This window comes from Sus scrofa, chromosome 12 (genome assembly GCF_000003025.6).
Source record: "Sus scrofa isolate TJ Tabasco breed Duroc chromosome 12, Sscrofa11.1, whole genome shotgun sequence".
Lineage (NCBI taxonomy): Eukaryota > Metazoa > Chordata > Mammalia > Artiodactyla > Suidae > Sus > Sus scrofa.
The window spans coordinates 42,810,561-42,827,871 of NC_010454.4; the positions used below are offsets into that span (position 1 = coordinate 42,810,561).

The following is a 17,311-nucleotide window of genomic DNA, read 5'->3' on the forward strand; positions in this document are numbered from 1 at the left end:
GAAACTCTTCATCTGCAGTAAACTCATAGCTTCTCTGTGCCTGTGTTTTCTGAAAAATAAACAATCATCCATTTTAACAAATAAAATTTCCTTTGATATAAGCCTCTTTCTAGCCACCCCTCCTTCTCTTCTCCATTACACATGCACATTTTTTGAAAGAGTGGGTTAATCAGTGGTCTTCAAACTACCCCCATTTTTAATGCCAAACTTTCTCACCAACAAAAATATGCATTAAATGAAGTCACAAATTATGATCTCAATGCCTTGATTTTTAAAAGGCTTCACTGGCACTGTTAAAAGAATGAAAAGCTAGGAGTTCCCGTTGTGGCTCAGTGGTTAACGAATCCGACTAGGAACCATGAGGTTACAGGTTCGATCCTGGCCTTGCTCAGTGGGTTAAGGATCCGGCATTGCCTTGAGCTGTGGTGTAGGTTGCCGACATGGCTTGGATCTCGCGTTGCTGTGGCTCTGGCATAGGCTGGCAGCTTAGAGCTCTGATTAAACCCCTAGCCTGGGAACCTCCATATGCCATGGGAGCGGCCCAAGAAATGGCAAAAAGACAAAAAGACAAAAAAAAAAAAAAAAAAAAAAAAAAAAAAAGGAGTTCCCGTCGTGTCGCAGTGGTTAACGAATCCGACTAGGAACCATGAGATTGCGGGTTCGGTCCCTGCCCTTGCTCAGTGGGTTCACGATCCGGCGTTGCCGTGAGCTGTGGTGTAGTTTGCAGACGCGGCTCGGATCCTGCGTTGCTGTGCCTCTGGCGTAGGCCGGTGGCTATAGCTCCAATTCAACCCCTAGCCTGGGAACCTCCATATGCCGCGGGAGCGGCCCAAGAAATAGCAACAACAACAACAACAACAAAGGACAAAAATACAAAAAAAAAAAAAAAAAAAGTTTAAAAAAAAAAAAAAGAATGAAAAGCTACAGATTAGAGGGAAATATTTGCAGATTTTTTATCTGTCAAAGTCTAGTATCCAGAATGCATATGAACCCTCAAAACTCAACACTAAAAAACAAAACAGGAGTTCCCGTCATGGCGCAGTGGAAATGAATCTGACTAGGAACCATGAGGTTGCAGGTTCGATCCCTGACCTTGCTCAGTGGGTTAAGGATCTGGCATTGCCATGAGCTGTGGTGTAGGTTGAAGACATGGCTTGGATTATGCGTTGCTGTGGCTGTGGTATAGGACAACAGCTATAGCTCCAGTTTGACCCCAAACCTGGGAACTTCCATATACCACAAGCATGGCCCTAAAAAGCAAAAAAAAAAAAAAAAAAATTAAAAACTGTTTCATCTTTGGGGGAAAATTGATTTAACTTTAAAGCAAAACCATATTAGTTTGAAAACTTCTCTCCAGGTTGAATAAATTCATGAACTCTAGTGTGAACTCAGTATTATTTCAAAGGGATAGTCCATAAATTTAAGAGTACTTCAATATTAATAAAGTGTCCTTCAGATTTTTCTTTTTTTTTTTTTTGTCTTTTGTCTTTTTGTCTTTTGTTGTTGTTGTTATTGCTATTTCTTGGGCCGCTCCCGTGGCATATGGAGGTTCCCAGGCTAGGGGTTGAATTGGAGCTGTAGCCACCAGCCTACGCCAGAGGCACAGCAATGCAGGATCCGAGCCGCGTCTGCAACCTACACCACAGCTCACGGCAACGCCGGATCGTTAACCCACTGAGCAAGGGCAGGGACCGAACCCGCAACCTCATGGTTCCTAGTCGGATTCGTTAACCACTGCGCCACGACGGGAACTCCCAGATTTTTCTAATAGCTTTTTGTGGCCAATTTACATATTACTACTGAATATAATTAAAATTTTCTGCATATTGATTCATGTTAGAAAATGTATAAAATTGTTATTAGTGATTTGTATGATAGAATTTTTCATTTCAACATGAATTCTTATACCTGCTTAGCTAAGTCACAAATTAGCATTTCCTTTCCTCAGAGCTTCAAAATTAGCTCATTTATATGCAGTGTGATATCAGTGAGAAAACAGAATCACACTGCCTTATGTCTTTGATTACTGACTATTTCGCAAGTACTACTTTGGTTTTAAGAAAATCTTGAGTTAAAACAAAATACTTGTCCAAAACTCAACCAAAAACATTAGCAAAGAATATGAGATTACTGAATGGTCTTTCATATGTTTCAACAGTTATAAACTGGCAGTAATTCATAGCATTTTCGTATACAAGCTGAACAATTATAACAGTTGTATCTATGACAGTTTTTATAGTCTGTTTCAGAAAACTGAACATAAAAATATTTACTTTTTTGGGGGGGTAGCCACACCCACAGCATATGGAAGTTTCCCAGCCAGGATCAAATTCAAGTTGCAGATGCAACCTATGCCATAAATTCAGCAATGCCAGATCCTTAACCCACGGCACCACAGTGGGAACTCCAATACAATCTTATTTTAGAATTTCAGTCTTTGACCTAACATAGCCAAAGAACAATCTGTTATAATAAAAATTGGGTTTTTCATACCTACCTGCAATTCTTCTCTAGCAGATGTAAAGGATTCAAAAATATCGACACTATGAGTTTGATTTTATATGCAGTGGACTGACATTTCCTCATAAAAGTTCCTTGAAACAAAATTTACCCAAATAATTCAGTGTTAGTTTTGTACCACACAACTCAAAGCATTTGAATTTTTTTTCAAACTTTGAATTGGTTGATTTGGGCATTATTTTAAAATCTCTTATTCTACAGGTAATTGGCAGCTAAACTAAAGATACTTCATTTTTAACAAAATTTAGTTTTTAGTTTTTCCTCATCATTAAAATTTTTTCCCCACAGCTAATAAAATAAATATCTTATGTGATGCAACCGTTAAAATATAAACATTGCCAAAACAGCTGCGCTTGAAGAAGAAATATTTTACACTGCTCCAGTTAATTTTAAATTTAAATTATTTAAAATTAAGAAGTCCCATTGAGGCTCAGCAGAAATGAATCTGACTAGCATCCATGAGGATGCAGTTTCGATCCCTGGCCTCCCTCAGTGGGTTTAGGATCTGGTGTTGCTGTGAGCTGCAGTGTAGGTCACAGACAAGGCTCAGACCCTGCTTTGCTGTAGCTGTGGTGTAGGCTGGCAGCTGTAGCTCTGATTCGACCTCTAGCCTGGGAACCTCCATATGCCACAGATGTGGCCCTAAAAAGACCAAAAAAAAAATTTTTTTTTTAATTAGATAAAATGAAGTGAAATTAGAATTCCATTTCCTCAGTTGCATTAATCACATTTCAGTGCTCAATGGCGACAATATGGCTATTGTTACCATAGTTCATTGATCCTTATCCCTTTCCCTTTAATTATGCTTTATCTGTATCATTTCAATTTTGATGTTGTACATTTATAACCATTCAGTTACAATCTTTCTTCTTAGCATTATTAAAAAGTATAGTTGATTTACAATGTTTCATCAAGTTCTGTTGTTATAAATCTTTCTAATTTCCCATGTGATTTTTTGTTGTTGTTGTTGAATGCATGGTTGTCTATTTCTTTCTTTTTTTTTTTTAATTTCTATTTATTTATTTGGCCGAGCTTTTGGCATGTGCAAGTTCCCAGGCCAGGGATTGAACCCATGCCACCGCAGTGATCCAAGCCACAGCAGTGACAATACCAGACTCTTAACCCACTGCGCCACCAGGGAACTGCATGGTTGTCTATTTCTCCCTTAAATTTTGTCCTTTTTACTTCATGTACTTTGGAGCTATATTATTAGGCACATACACATCTACGACTGTTATGTCTTTTGATGAATTACACCTTTTATTGTTATGAAACACCACTCTTTACCTCTGGTGGTATTCCTTGCCTTGAAAAAAAAATACTTTATCAGATCTCGGTATAGCTTGTCCAGCATTCTTATGGTTACTGTCTGCATGGTATATATGTTTTTCCATATTTATAACTTCAAATTGTTTTTAAATTTAAAATCTTTTTTTTCCCTTTATTTTCTTTTTAGGGCCACACCCAAGGTATACGGAAGTTCCCAGGCTAGGGGTCGAATCAGAGCTGTACCTGCTGGCTCACACCACAGCCACAGCAATGTGGGATCCAAGCCACATCTGCAACCTACACCACAGCTCACGGCAATGCTGGATCTTTAACCCACTGAACCACAACAGGAACTCCAATTTAAAATCTTTTTAACAGCATGCAATTAATGGGTCATGCTTCCTTATCCATTCTGACAATCTTGCATTTTAATTTCAATGTTTAATACACTAATATATAATGTAATTATAGACAGGGTGAGGTCTCCCTTTTGCTCTTTATTTTCAGCCTTTCCTATCTACTTCTTACTCATTTTATCCTTCCTTTCCTGCCTTCTTCTGGGTTAATCAAATGCTTTTTAAAATTCCATTTTAGGGAGTTCCCGTCATGGCGCAGGAGAAACAAATCCAACTAGGAACCATGAGGTTGCGGGTTTGATCCCTGGCCTTGTTCAGTGGGTTAAGGATCTGGCATTACCATGAACCGTGGTGTAGGTCATAGACCTGGCTCAGATCTGGGGTGGCTGTGGCTATGGCTGTGGTGTAGGCTGGCAGCTACAGCTACGATTAGACCCCTAGCCTGGGAACTTCCATATGCCATGGGTGTGGCCCTAAAAAGACAAAAGACAAAAAAAACCCCACAAAATTCCATTTTAGGAGTTCTCATCATGGCTCAGTGGTAACAAACCCAACCAGGATCCATGAGGACACGGGTTTGATCCCAGCCTTGCTCAGTGGGTTAAGGATCTGGCATTGCCATGAGCTGTGGTGTAGGTCACAGATGCGGCTCTAATCCCACATTGCTATGGCTATGGTGTAGGCCGGCAACTGTAGCTCTGATTCAACCTCTAGCCTGGGAACTTCCATATGCCATGGGTACACCCCTAAAAAAGACCAAAAAAATTTTTTTTAAATAAATAAAATTCAATTTTAATTTCTTTGTTAGCTTTTTTTTTTTTTTTTTTTTTTTTTGTCTTCTTTTTAAGGGCCACAACAGCCTGGGCTGGCTGTTGAGTTGGAGCTGCAGCTGCTGGCCTGCACCAGCCATAGCCACAGCAATGCCAGATCTGAGCCATGTCTGTGACCTACACCACAGCTTGCGGCAAATGCTGGATCATTTCACTCACTAAGAGTGAGGCCAGGGATTGAACATGCATCCTCATGGATACTAATTGGGTTCTTAACCCCCTGAGCCACAGTGGGAACTCTCTTTGTTAGTTTTGTAATTATACTTCTTTGCATTCTCTGTTTAGTGGTTGCCTTAAGGATGACAGTATACATCCTTGACTTTTCACAATGTACTTGGTTTTGTACCACTTCAAGTATAAGAAGCTTGAAAGTGTAGAGTTCCATTTACTCCCTCCTCCAGGCCTTCTTGTTGTCATAAGCATCATCTCTACAGAAGCTATAAACAATTCAACACGTAGTTCCTGCTCTAAATAGGCAGTCATATTCACTTAAATCTTTACCTTTTTTTTTTTTTTTTTTTTTTTGGCTTTCTAGTGCACCCAGGGTTCGAACCTGTGTCCTCATGGATATTAGTCAGATTTATTTCCCCTGCGCCATGAGGGGAACTCCACTTTTACCATTTCTGTTATACTTTATTGCTTCCTAAAGATCCGAGTTTCTGTTTGGTATCATTTCCTTTTACCCCAAAGAACTTTCTTTAGCATTCCTTATGTGGCAGTTCTGCTGGAAACATATAATTTGTTTAATCTGGAAATGGTTTTTTGTATGTCTTTTTTCAAAAATCTGCCTTTTTCCATTTTTTATGGTGGTAAAATATAAACAGAAGTTTACCATTTTAATCATTTTTAAGTGGACAATACAGAGATATTTTGCCTTTTTTTCTTTTTTAATTCTCCATTGATTTTTCTGAGTATAATTCATATTTTATTTCATCATGTCTACCAGTTTAGGGTTATATCCTGATATTATGAATGACACATTGTCAAACCTCTAGGTTTTGTTTTGTTCCTCCAGAGAGCAGGCGGATAATACATAAAATTCGGGGCTCCCCTTCTGTAGACGTCTCCTCCCAGGCTTCCCTCTCTCAGTTTTAAGCTACGATGGTAGCCTTAAACTCAGTCCTCTATTTTTCTTTCTTTTATTTTTTTTTCTTTTTTTGGTCTTTTGTCTTTTTAGGGCCACATCCGCAGCATATGGAGGTTCCCAGTCTCAGGGTCCAATCGTGCTGGCCTAAACCACAGCCACAGCAATGCCAGACCAAGCCCAGTCTGCGACTTACACCACAGCTCATAGCAACACCAGCTCCTTAACCCACTGAGCAAGGCCAGGGATTGAACCCTCAACCTCATGGTTCCCAGTCAGATTCATTTCTGCTGCACCACGATGGGAACTCCTTGGTCCTCTATTTTTTAATCAATAAGACTGCAGGTTTCCATCAGAATTTTAGAGCCCCCCTGAGGCATTGACACAGGGCCTACCAGCAGGTGAAAAGCTAAAAAGTGAGAAATACATCCCTGCTTCCTTGCTTCCTAGTGCCTTCTCCCCTCTGGTTTCTGCCTGCTTTGGGTTATTTCCCAAGGTCTTCAGATTATACTTATTACAATCTGTACAGAGTTTCTAATACTTATGTATGAAATGGCTGTTCTGATTGGAGCTACTCCTCCAATTTGGAAGCAGACCCTTCCCTCCAATCTAAGCTGTTCTTATCTCCCCACCACCACCACCCATCTCTACACTAGACACACTGAATTATTTGAAATTTCCAGAACAGGCCATGTGCTCTCTTGTCTACGGGCCTTTGTACACACTCTCTTCCTCCCTCCCAACCCCATCCTAAGGATTTTCTAGTCATTTTACAGGACTCAGCATAGAGATCACCTTTCTGGGGAGAACTTCGTTAGTCAGGATGTTTTTGTTTGTTTGTTTTGCATTTTAAGACCACACTGCAGCATATGGATGTTCCCAAGCTAGGGGTCAAATTGGAGTTGCAGCTGCCAGCCTAAGCCACAGCTCATAGCAATGCAGATCCTTAATCCACTGAGTGAGGCCAGGGATTGAACCCACATCCTCATGGATCCTAGTCAGGCTCGTTCACCACTGAGCCACGAAAACTCCAATCAGGACCGATTGATGCAAGCAACAGAAATTTGCTTGTACTTACAAGTCAAAGGGAGAAGAGGATTTAATATGAGTACCGAGGTGTCCTTGGGGAACTCAAAGACAGCCATCCCGCCAGCCTCAGAAACCATTTCACTGGCACGTCATTTCTCATGTCTGTCCTCCAAGGGGCTCCCAGAATCCCAGTTTCCCTCCCCAAGGAGCTCTGTTACCGCCGTTTGCTTCTCTCTCGTCCCCTCTGGACCATAAGTTCTTGAAGGTGTATCTGTGCCTTTATTGGTTTTCTCATCCTCAGAACTTAGCAGAGTACAGCCAAGAGAGTTCACAGGTGGTATTTAAAAAAAAGGGGGGGGGGGAAGGCATTAAGAGAATCGAGTAAAATTGAGCCTTAATATACAACCCAGGAGGTGGTGAAACAGACATTTTCAAGGTGCTTCAGGAGCCAGAAGAGGAAGCACCCACATCTCCATGTGGGCAGTCAGGAAGCTGCAGGCAAGACACCCAGATGCTGTTGCTTGTCCTGTGACTGGGGAATCCAAAAGAAAATCCCTTAAAAAGCAAAGACTCTCTTAAAGACACCCCACCCCTCAGGGGCTCCAATAAAATGAAAGCAGTCAATGTCTTTCTCCATGTCCCTTGAAGAGACAAAGGATCACAGAGCAGAGACCTGGGCGATCTCTTTCTCTGACATTTCAGGCACTTGAGACAGGAGATATCTTCCCGCTCCTCTTTGCCATTTGGGAGCCTCTGAATGTTTTCTTGCCTCAGCCGACAGTGTTTTCCGGGCCCCCTTCCCTTGACTAACCTCTAAGCCGTTCAATGTCACTTCGTCACTTCCTGGAGGGGAAGAAGGCGCCCCTCTTCCCTCAGCTCTGATGAACCCTAGTGCTCCGCATCAGAGCCGCCAGCACCTCCTCTTTCTGAACACTCCTGCCTCCCAGCCTCTGAAATCTGTGATGGCAGGGACTGCATCACCTGGTTCCTGCCTGCTCCCAGAGCCTGGTACCTGGGAGGTGCTCAAAAATACTGGTTGCTTCCATTGAATTTCAGTAATTAATACACAACTTCCTCATATGAAGGAGAAAAACCAAGGCACAGAGATGGAGAAGTGAGTTTTCCAGCAGTTTCGTTAGTGGTGAGGCCCGACCTGGCAGCGGGGCTGGAGGGCTGTCCACCCTGGGGTCCAGCTGAGTTGTCTTCTCAGCTTCCTTCTTTCTTTCTAGGGATAGTGGCTGATCCATGAGGACACTGTTTTGTTGGTACTGCCTAGGCTTTGAATTTTTCTAAAATGTGCACAAAAGTAGTAGAACTTTCTCAGGAACCTTTTCTTTTCTTTTTTTTTCTTTTTAGGGCTGCACCCATGGCATCTGGAAGTTCCCAGGCTAGGGGTCAAATCAGGGCTGCAGTTGTTGGCCTACACCGCAGCCACAGCAACGCTGTGGGATCCAAGCCACGTCTGTGACCTACACCACAGCTCACGACAATGCTGGATCCTTAACCCACTGAGTGAGGCCAGGGATCGAACCTTTGTCCTCATGGATACTAGTCAGGTTCATTATCGCTGAGCCATAATGGGAACACCTCCCAGGAACATTTTTGATTCATGTAGAAAACCTACAACTTTTGAAGAATGAAAAGCAGATTTTTAAAGAAATTTTCCCTCTGATGTGCTTGGGTTGTGGGATGGAAATCCTGTGAAACTGGATTGTGATGATCATTATACAACTACAGATGTAATAAATTAATTGATTAATGAAAAAAAATAAAAGATTAAAAAAAGAACTTTTCCCTCTGACTTTTAAATTTGAAAACTATAAAACCTATAGAGGGGAGTTCCCATCGTGGCTCAGTGGTTAACAAATCCGACTAGGAACCATGACGTTGCAGGTTCGATCCCTGGCCTTGCTCAGTGGGTTAATGATCCGGCGTTGCCATGAGCTGTGGTGTAGGTCGCAGAGGCGGCTCGGATCCTGCATTGCTGTGGCTGTGGTGTAGGCCAGCGTCTACAGCTCCAATTCGACCCCTAGCCTGGGAACCTCCATATGCTATGGGAGCAGCCCTAGAAGAGGCAAAAAAAAAAACCTATAGAAAATTTGCATGAATTGGACAGTAAATATCCAGCTATACTTCATCTAGATTCATCAGTTGCTAACATTTTGCACAGTTTCTTTCTCCCGTGTGTGTGTGTGTGTGTGTGCGGTGTGTAAACATAGGCTTCCTGTCTTCCACACATACATAGACGCACACACTATCTATGTATCTATATACTCTCTACACACATCCATACAAAGACTTATCTTTTGCTGAACCATTTAAGAGTCAGTTGTAGACAAGAGTACATTTTACCCCTGAACACTCTAGCATGGATCCCCTACGAACAAGAGCACTCTCCTACACAAACACGGCATCATCATCACAATCTCACAACTACTGCTTAATATACATCCTTCTTTAAATTTCCCCAGTTTTCTCAATCACATCCCTCAAATTGTTTTTTTGTTTGTTGGTTGGTTGGTTTGTTTTTGGTTGCGTCCAGAGCATACAAAAGTTCCCTGGGCCAAGGACTGAACCCATGCCACGGCAGTAGACAAAGGCACTGCAGTGACACCACCAGGTCCTTAACCTTCTGAGCCACATGAGAACTCCTAAAACTGTTTCTTTTTCAATCCAGGATCCAATCAAGAACAATGAATTGCATTTTGTTGCCATGTCTCTTTAGTCTCCCCTAACCTAGAGCAGTTTCCAGAGTACTTGATCTTTCGAGATACTGACATTCTTGAAGAGTTCAGCCGGCTGTTCTGCAGAATTTCTCTACTGTGGATTTGTCTGATTCTTTCCTCATGGTTAAATTCTTTTTTTTTTTTTCTTCCCCTTTTCTTTTTACAGTCACACCTGCGACATATGGAAGTTCCAGGGCTAGGGGGTGAATTGGAGCTGCAGCCAAGTCCCACACCATAGTCAAAACACTGGATGCAAGCTGCAGCTGCAACCTACACTGCTGGGTGTGGCAACACTGGATGCTTAACACACTGAGCGAGGCCAGGGATCGAATCCACATCCTCACAGACACTACGTCAGGTTCTTAACCACTGAGCCATAACAGGAACTCTGTTCATGGTTAGATTCATAGTAAACTTTTTTTGCTGTTTTTTTTCCAGCAAGAATGCCACTTGTCTGATGCTGTGGTTCTTTCTATGGCAATGCCTTCATTTGAGATGTCCTGGGCCTTGAGGACATTTACCAGGTTCCCAGAGCCGGGCAGTGGGGAGGCCCAAGGAGCTGGCAGATAAAGGCCAAAGCTCTGGTCTTGGTAGAGTTCACTGCCCATGACAGCTGCCAACTGTGGGGCGCTCCTACTGGGCACCCAGAGCCGAGGGGAGAACTCCTTCCCACCGGGTACACCGGGTGGCCAGTGGGTCACCTGCTGCAGCCACTCTCTGTTGATGCAGCTGCAAGGGGAACAAGAAGAGGATTGAGGTGTGGCCCTGCCAACGAAGTCCCACTGGAGGGAAGGGACAGCGGGGGACAAGGGAACAATGACAAAATAAAAACCGGACTGGAAAGGTAATAGAGGGGACACACACTAGAGAAGGAGAGAAAAGCAAAGAGATGCAGCAAACAGAGAAAAACAGACAAGAGATGCAGCCGCACAGGCCCCCAGGGAAAAGAAAACGCCAGCTGACATGCCTCACCACCAACCACGAGGCCATTGCTGAGGCTCCTGGGCTTTGGGATTTTGGAAAATGAAGCCAGTTTGTGTTTATACAGGTCAGACTCAGAGGGCACAAGGGTTTCTCCCAAGGAGCCGTGTGGGGCCACCTGCTCAGGCTGTACTTTTCCAGACACAGAACTTCTTCCGAGCGTCCCAGAAGCCAGACCCAGGCCAGAAGCTTCCTGCTCTGGCTCCGAACATCCCCCCTCCTTTCGTGGGGCGTCTGCAGATGGGGAAGCCTGCTCGTGACACAGCTGGGGTGAAGGGAGGAGCAGGGTGGGGGAGGGGAGACCCAGAGAAAAAAGGGCCCTAAAAATAGCCTTCCCTCCGTGGGGAGGAATCCGAAATCCCAGGAGCTGCCCAGCGGGGGTGACCTTAACAACAGGCCAGGGTTTTCTCACGAGAACAGGGACTCAGGGACAGGGGGCGGCGGCACAGAGAGGCTGCCGGCTCCTGCACGGAGCAGGGTGGGAAAGGGGCGCTAACCGCCCGTGCCGCCGGGGCCAAACTCCTCCAGCTGCTAACGGGGAAAGGCCGAGGGACCTGGCGGGGACAGAGAGGGTTTTCTGGCAGTAACGTGCGCCGTCTGAACTTTTCTTTGGCAGGAAGAGAAGAAAAGGGAAAGAGGGCAGTCCGGAGCCATGAGCCCGGTTTCAGGGCTCCCGGCTGAACCCAGGTGCGGAAGCCCCTTTCCGCCCACCACCCTCGGCCAGAAGGACAACCCCCAGGTCCGGCCTCTTACGGAGGAGGTTGAGGGGCGTCAGGGGCCGGGAGAGGACGTCCCGAAAACTCTCCAGCCATTCGCGCTGCTCCTTCTCGCTGGGGCAGGTGAAGACGAACCTTCGCTGGGGGGTGACCATGGTGAGGCCGGCTTTCCAGCGATTGCCCCGGACGCCCTTGGGCAGGTCTTCGTACACCTGGTACCCCTGCTCGCTGCTCCCGAGAAATACCTGGCCCTGCTCAAAGGCGTCCTGCAAATACAGGGCACGGGGCATCAGAGGCCACACGTGGGGCGGAGGGCCTCCTGGGAGCCCGGGAGCCCTCGGCTCGGTTTTCGGAAAGGGCGTGGGCGGGGCGGGGATGCGCTCTGCTGGAGGATGCGGCTAAGTGGGCCCAGCATTGAAAAAGCTCAAACCTTAAAAGAATCGCGCAACGCATCTGTGGAAAGGATGCTTAGTGTTCACGGAGAGCCAATTCTGCCCCAGGAAGTCCACGTGCTTTACGTGTAGGAGCGCATAGAATAATCCTCGAGGCAGCCTCGGAGGAAGGCAGTGCTATTTATTATTAAGCCTATTTGCGGAGGAGAAAACCGGGGCTCTGAGAGCTAAGTGCTCTGCCCAGGGCACACCCCTAAAGGCAGCAGGGCTGGAGCCAGAGCCCAGACAGCCGAGTTCTAGAGCCTCCCTTCCAACCTCTAGGCTCCACAGCCTCCTGGTTAGGAGGGAGCCCTGGAGACCAGAAACCTGAAACACCTATTTGGCTACATTTGCAGCAGCTGGGACACACAGAAAGGACTTCCTGAAGGCGAGGGAGAGCCTAGCTTCGGGCCCAAGAATGACTTTGAGACAGCGAAGGTGGAGGTGTGTCCCTTGCTGGGTCTCTCTGTCAAGACCATGGTTTCCCCATGGTCCCGAGCAACATCTGGGGCTGCGGGAGCAGAGTGGCGGACAGTGGCTCTTACCAGTGGGTTCTTGTAATAGAGCAGCCTCCGCTCCTGGGGGTCCAGGGCAAACCACCTTTTCTTGAAAGGTTCTCTCTGCTGCAAAAGAGGGAACCTCGTACCAGGCTCAGCCAAGGCAGAGGCACAGAGGCCTGAGGGCCAGCCTGGGCCAGGCGGAGGGAGCTGGCTGGTCCCAGCTCCACATCAGACACCCCAGCACTCCTCTCCAGGCCTGGAGGACCCCATTCTCACCCCACCCCTCCACCGGCCTCTATGACCTGTGGCCTCCAGGTGCTGCCTGGGTGGGCTGGAAGAGGCATTTTCCTTTTTCTCAAGCTGTGGACAAGAAGTCTCAGAAAAAGGAAGCTGGGAAATCAGAAGTGGCTACTGCTGAGCGCTGCTGAAAGGCTGGCCTTGGCCAAATCCTAACCTGGGTCAGAGGAAGGAAAGCCCCACAAGAACCATGCAGAGGGCGGTGCCACCAGCTGGGGAAGAAAGGAAACCAGCAAGCCTTTTACTAGTTTTCCAGCTGCCCGAGGCTTTCTTTACACTGACTGCCTAACACCTTTCACCGTCAGCTTAACAACCATCCTGTCAGCACCTTACACCTTCAAAAAAAAAAAAAAAAAGCATCAATATGCTGTTGTTTGGGGCCTTTTTTTGGGGGGAGGAGCTCCTCTGCTTTTGCCCCTCACAACCCCTGACCATCTCCAGACAGATTTCTTTCTTTTCTTTATTTTTTTCCCTTTTTAAGGGCCACGCCTGCAGCACATGGAAGCTCCCAGGTTAGGGGCTGAATCCAAGCTGCAGCTGCTGGCCTACCCCACAGCCACAGCCACGTGAGATCTGAGCTGCATCTGCAGCCTGTGGCAACACCAGATCCTTAACCCACTGAGCGAAGCCAGGGATCGAACCCGCATCCTCATAGATACTAGTTGGATTCTTAACTTGCTGAGCCCAATGGGAACTCCTCCAGTCAGATTTCTGACTGAGCCTTGCCCCACCAGCATCCAGGCTGGGTCTGAGATGTCCTGAGACCGAGGGAGCCTGGCCCCTCTGGACACTCCCCCCCCGCCCCACCTACCGGAGACGCAGAGCAGCCAGGTTTCCATTCCTTCACAGATGAGTGGGAGTGAGCAGCCACGGGGTGGGGGTGGGGGCATGTTTAGCAAAGGAGGGCAGAGGCTGAGTCTGAGGGATGGGCCTGCCCATGGGAGCCTCACTAGCACCAAGCACAGGTATGTAGGTGCATTTTCTGAGATGCCGTCTCACTTGGATTGTCTTTGTAGGGCCCCAGCATGGAGCACACCAGGGTTCTGGAAAGCCAAAAGCTGTCCCCCTGGAGTCCCTTTTCAGTTATGTTTTCCCACCTGGAGGGTCAGTTAGATGGTGGCAAGAAGATAGAAGCTGGAGTTGCCATCATGGCTCAGTGGTGAATAAATCTGACTAGTATACATGAGGTCCCAGCTTCGATCCCTGGCCTTGCTCAGTGGGCTAAGGATCCAGCGTTGCCGTGAGCTGTGGTGTAGGCCAGCAGCTACGGCTCCGATTAGACCCCTAGCCTGGGAACCTATATGCCGCGGGTACAGCCCTAAAAACCAAAAAAAAAAAAAAAAAAAAAAAAGATAGAAGCTGAACACTGAGGTATACGGAATGATTGTCCAATGGGGACCGGCTCTATAGCACAGAGAATTCTACCCAGTATTGTGTGATAAGCTATGTGGGAAAGAATCTGAGAGAGAATGGATATGTGTATATGTATGAATGGGTTGCTTTGTTGTACAGCAGAAATGTTCACAACCAAATTAATTACACCTCAATAAAACTTAAAAAAAAAAAAAAAAAAAAAAGAGGCCAGATGTCGATAAAGAGGAGGATGCCCGGTTAGAGGGAGAAGCACCTGCGGCAGTGCTGGACCACACTCCAGCCACCCGTCTCCACTCGGCCCTTCCCCCCAGAACTCACAACATCTATTTCCTTCCCCTTCTTCCCTCCTCCCTCCCCCCTGCTTCCCCATTTTCCCGCCTCCCAAATCAGCTCTGCTGTCCACTGGGACAAGGGCTGTGCAAGCCCCCTTGCCCAGGGGTGGGGGTGCATAGGACATACCTTTGGACCCGTCTTTTCCATGAAGCCTTGTTTGAGGTAGTTCCTGGTGATGAGGGGCACGAGCTGGGGGAAGAGAGACACCCACTGACCCCCTGCCTCACCCCCCAGGAGCCCGAGGTTCCCCACCGAACTCGGCCCCCCGTCAAAGGGGAAGTTGGGAATGGGGAAGGATGTGTGAACAAAGTTCACGGGGTTATATTTGGAACATGGTATGGATGCAATGTTATTATTTCAACAGAGCCAGACAGCAGCACCCCAGATGTTTGCAGCACTTCCCAGCACGGCCGAGTCTTGGTTTAAAGACTAGTTGAAGGATTCCTTCAGCAACCCCAGGAGGAGGACACAGGCAAGGCTCTGAGGCGACCTCCTGCTGACAGGGGGGCATATTCTGAGGCTCTGCCCTGTGTCGGGCTCTGCGTGTACCTCTCAACCACCCTTGGGGGTGGATATTATCATCCTCGTGGATATGAAGAAACCAGGCCTCCGAGAAGTGGTTGGGGATTTTCCCAAAGTCCTGGCACCGGTAGGATGAAGAGCTTTCACACTGAGAGCTGGACAGACACAGGTGGTACCCCTGCCACTACCATATGATGCTAAAGTCTCAACATGCCCTCTGATCAGGTCCCTTGCCAAGACCTGGTCATGGGTGGGCAGTCTGACTCAGGGCCCTAACGTGATGGCAGAGTGGCCAAGTAGAGAAAGCTCTGGACTAGGAGTCAGGAGATCAGAGTTCTAGCTCCAGGTCTGACCTCAACCAGCTGTGTTACCTTCGTAAGATCTTATGCCTCTCTGGGCCAGTGTCCCTCCGTGTAATAAGAACACTGGATTATGTGACCTTCAGGACCCCTTCCAACCTTATGCTCAGAGATGCTTCCAGGGGTTGATGCTGGCCTTCTGTGCTCCAGGGGGGTCTAACTGGCAAGTGAAGAGCTTCAAGTGAAACAGCCTGGGCTTGGGGCCACAGAGGGGTTCTCCAGAGCCAGGACTCAGGGCAGGGGCAAAGGGGATGCGAGTCTGGGAATAGGCATGGAAGATCTGAAAGGGGGAAAGTTGTGAGCCAGAAAGGAAAACATAAAGGACATCATTCCCCTGGAGTTCCCATCATGGCTCAGCGGTAATGAACCTGACTAGTATCCATGAGGATGCAGGTTCGATCCCTGGCCTCGCTTGTCAGGTTAAGGATCCGGCGTTGCTGTGGCTGTGGCATAGGCCGGCAACTCCGATTAGATCCCTAGCCTGGGAACCTCCACATGCCGAGGGTGCTGCCCTAAAAAAGAAAAAAAAAAAAAAAAAAAAAAAAAGACACCACTCCCCTTTGCTTAAAATGCATTCTGCAGGCGTTCATTCCTTCATTTGGCGAGAAGTTGGAGTCCTAACAGCTCCATGCCTGAACTGGAGCCAGAGCAGGGGGGAGTCCAGGCCTCAGGAAGTGATAGGAAGAAGAAGGGATCCCGCGTGGATGGGTTCCACTCATGGAAACTTAGACACCTTGGCCCACCGGACCCACCGCAGCCCTGAGAGGCAGGTCCTGTCCCCACGGTGACAAATCAGTAAACTGGGGCTCAGAGAGGTGAGGCGACTTGCCCTGTATAACACATCAGCTTCTCTGACTTCAGGTCCATGTGTTTTATTATTACAGGACCTTAGCCCCAGTGGGGCTCCTTGGGTTTCTGGCCTCTGGGTCCTGAGCTTGAGCCGGGCTTCACTGACTGCCCAGAAGCTCACACCACACATGGATGGACATGAGGAGGAAAGATGGGGGGAGAGGAAACTGGCAGTGGATGAAGGGTAACACGGGGGAATGAGGGAGCCAAGAGGACATGGAGGATGTTGGCCCGAGGCCCGTTTCTTCTGCAGGGCTCAGCACGGTTGGAGCGTCAAGCCAGACAGAGCGTCAGGCCGTCCTCCCCTCCATCCTCTCCAGGCAGCAGGCAGCTTCCCAGTGCCCTGCCCATGGGAACTGGCCCTCACCAGCTCCGGGGGCTGGCTCTGCAGGCTGAGCAGGCCCTGTGCCAGGCCGGGCAGAACAGATCCTACAGAACTGCCATCTCGGTGCATCACTGGGGCTAAAGCAGACCCCTGTTCCAGGCGCTTTGCTCCCTGCAAACCTGGGAATTAGGGAGCATTTAGGCTTCCAAGGACAGTCTAATAGTTGGGAATAAGAAAGTCCCAGGGGAGTTCCTGTTGTGGCTCAGTGGTGACAAACCCAACTAGTATCCATAAGGATTCGGGTTGAATCCCTGGCCTCGCTCAATGGGTTAGGAATCCGGCATCGCCGTGAGCTGTGGTGTAGGTCACAGACTCGAGCTGCTGTGGCTGTGGTGGAGGCTCCAGCTGCAGCTCTGATTTGACCCCTTGCCTGGGAACTTCCATATGCCGCAGAAGCGGCCCTAAAAAGTAAAGAAAAAAATGAAAGTCCCAGGATTAACAAGGTCTCTCTACCCCCATCCCTTACAAACTCCTCTTAGACCGAAAACAGGGGCCAGAGCACAGCACCTCAGGGGGTAGGGGATCCTAAAGAAGACCCAGACCAAGTACCATCTCACGGCTGTGGAAACAGATGCTCAGAGAGGTGACTCAACTGGAAGTGGTCACACAGCAAGTTAGCAGCCGAGCATCCAGGAGAGCCCAGGCCTCCTGGCTCAGGACAGCATCTTCTGGACCACACTCTACAGCTCCTCCAACCCAGCCTGAGAGACAGAGATGGAGGCCCCAGATGTCTGAGGACAATCAAAATGA

General features: G+C 47.6%; 1 protein-coding gene across 13 annotated transcripts in view; it reads right to left on the bottom strand.

Moving 5' to 3' along the window:
• Window positions 7,123-17,311, bottom strand: part of ADAP2 (ArfGAP with dual PH domains 2) — a 46,912-nt gene continuing 36,723 nt past the window's right edge. For 7 of the 13 annotated variants that reach the window (XM_021066059.1, XM_021066056.1, XM_021066058.1 and 4 more), the window contains 3 exons: window positions 14,573-14,635; window positions 12,488-12,565; window positions 7,348-11,777 (listed from right to left, as the gene is read on the bottom strand). In XM_021066059.1, the coding sequence (XP_020921718.1) occupies window positions 11,460-11,777; window positions 12,488-12,565; window positions 14,573-14,635 (459 nt within the window). In that variant the 3' untranslated portion in view covers window positions 7,348-11,459. 13 annotated transcript variants of the gene reach the window in all.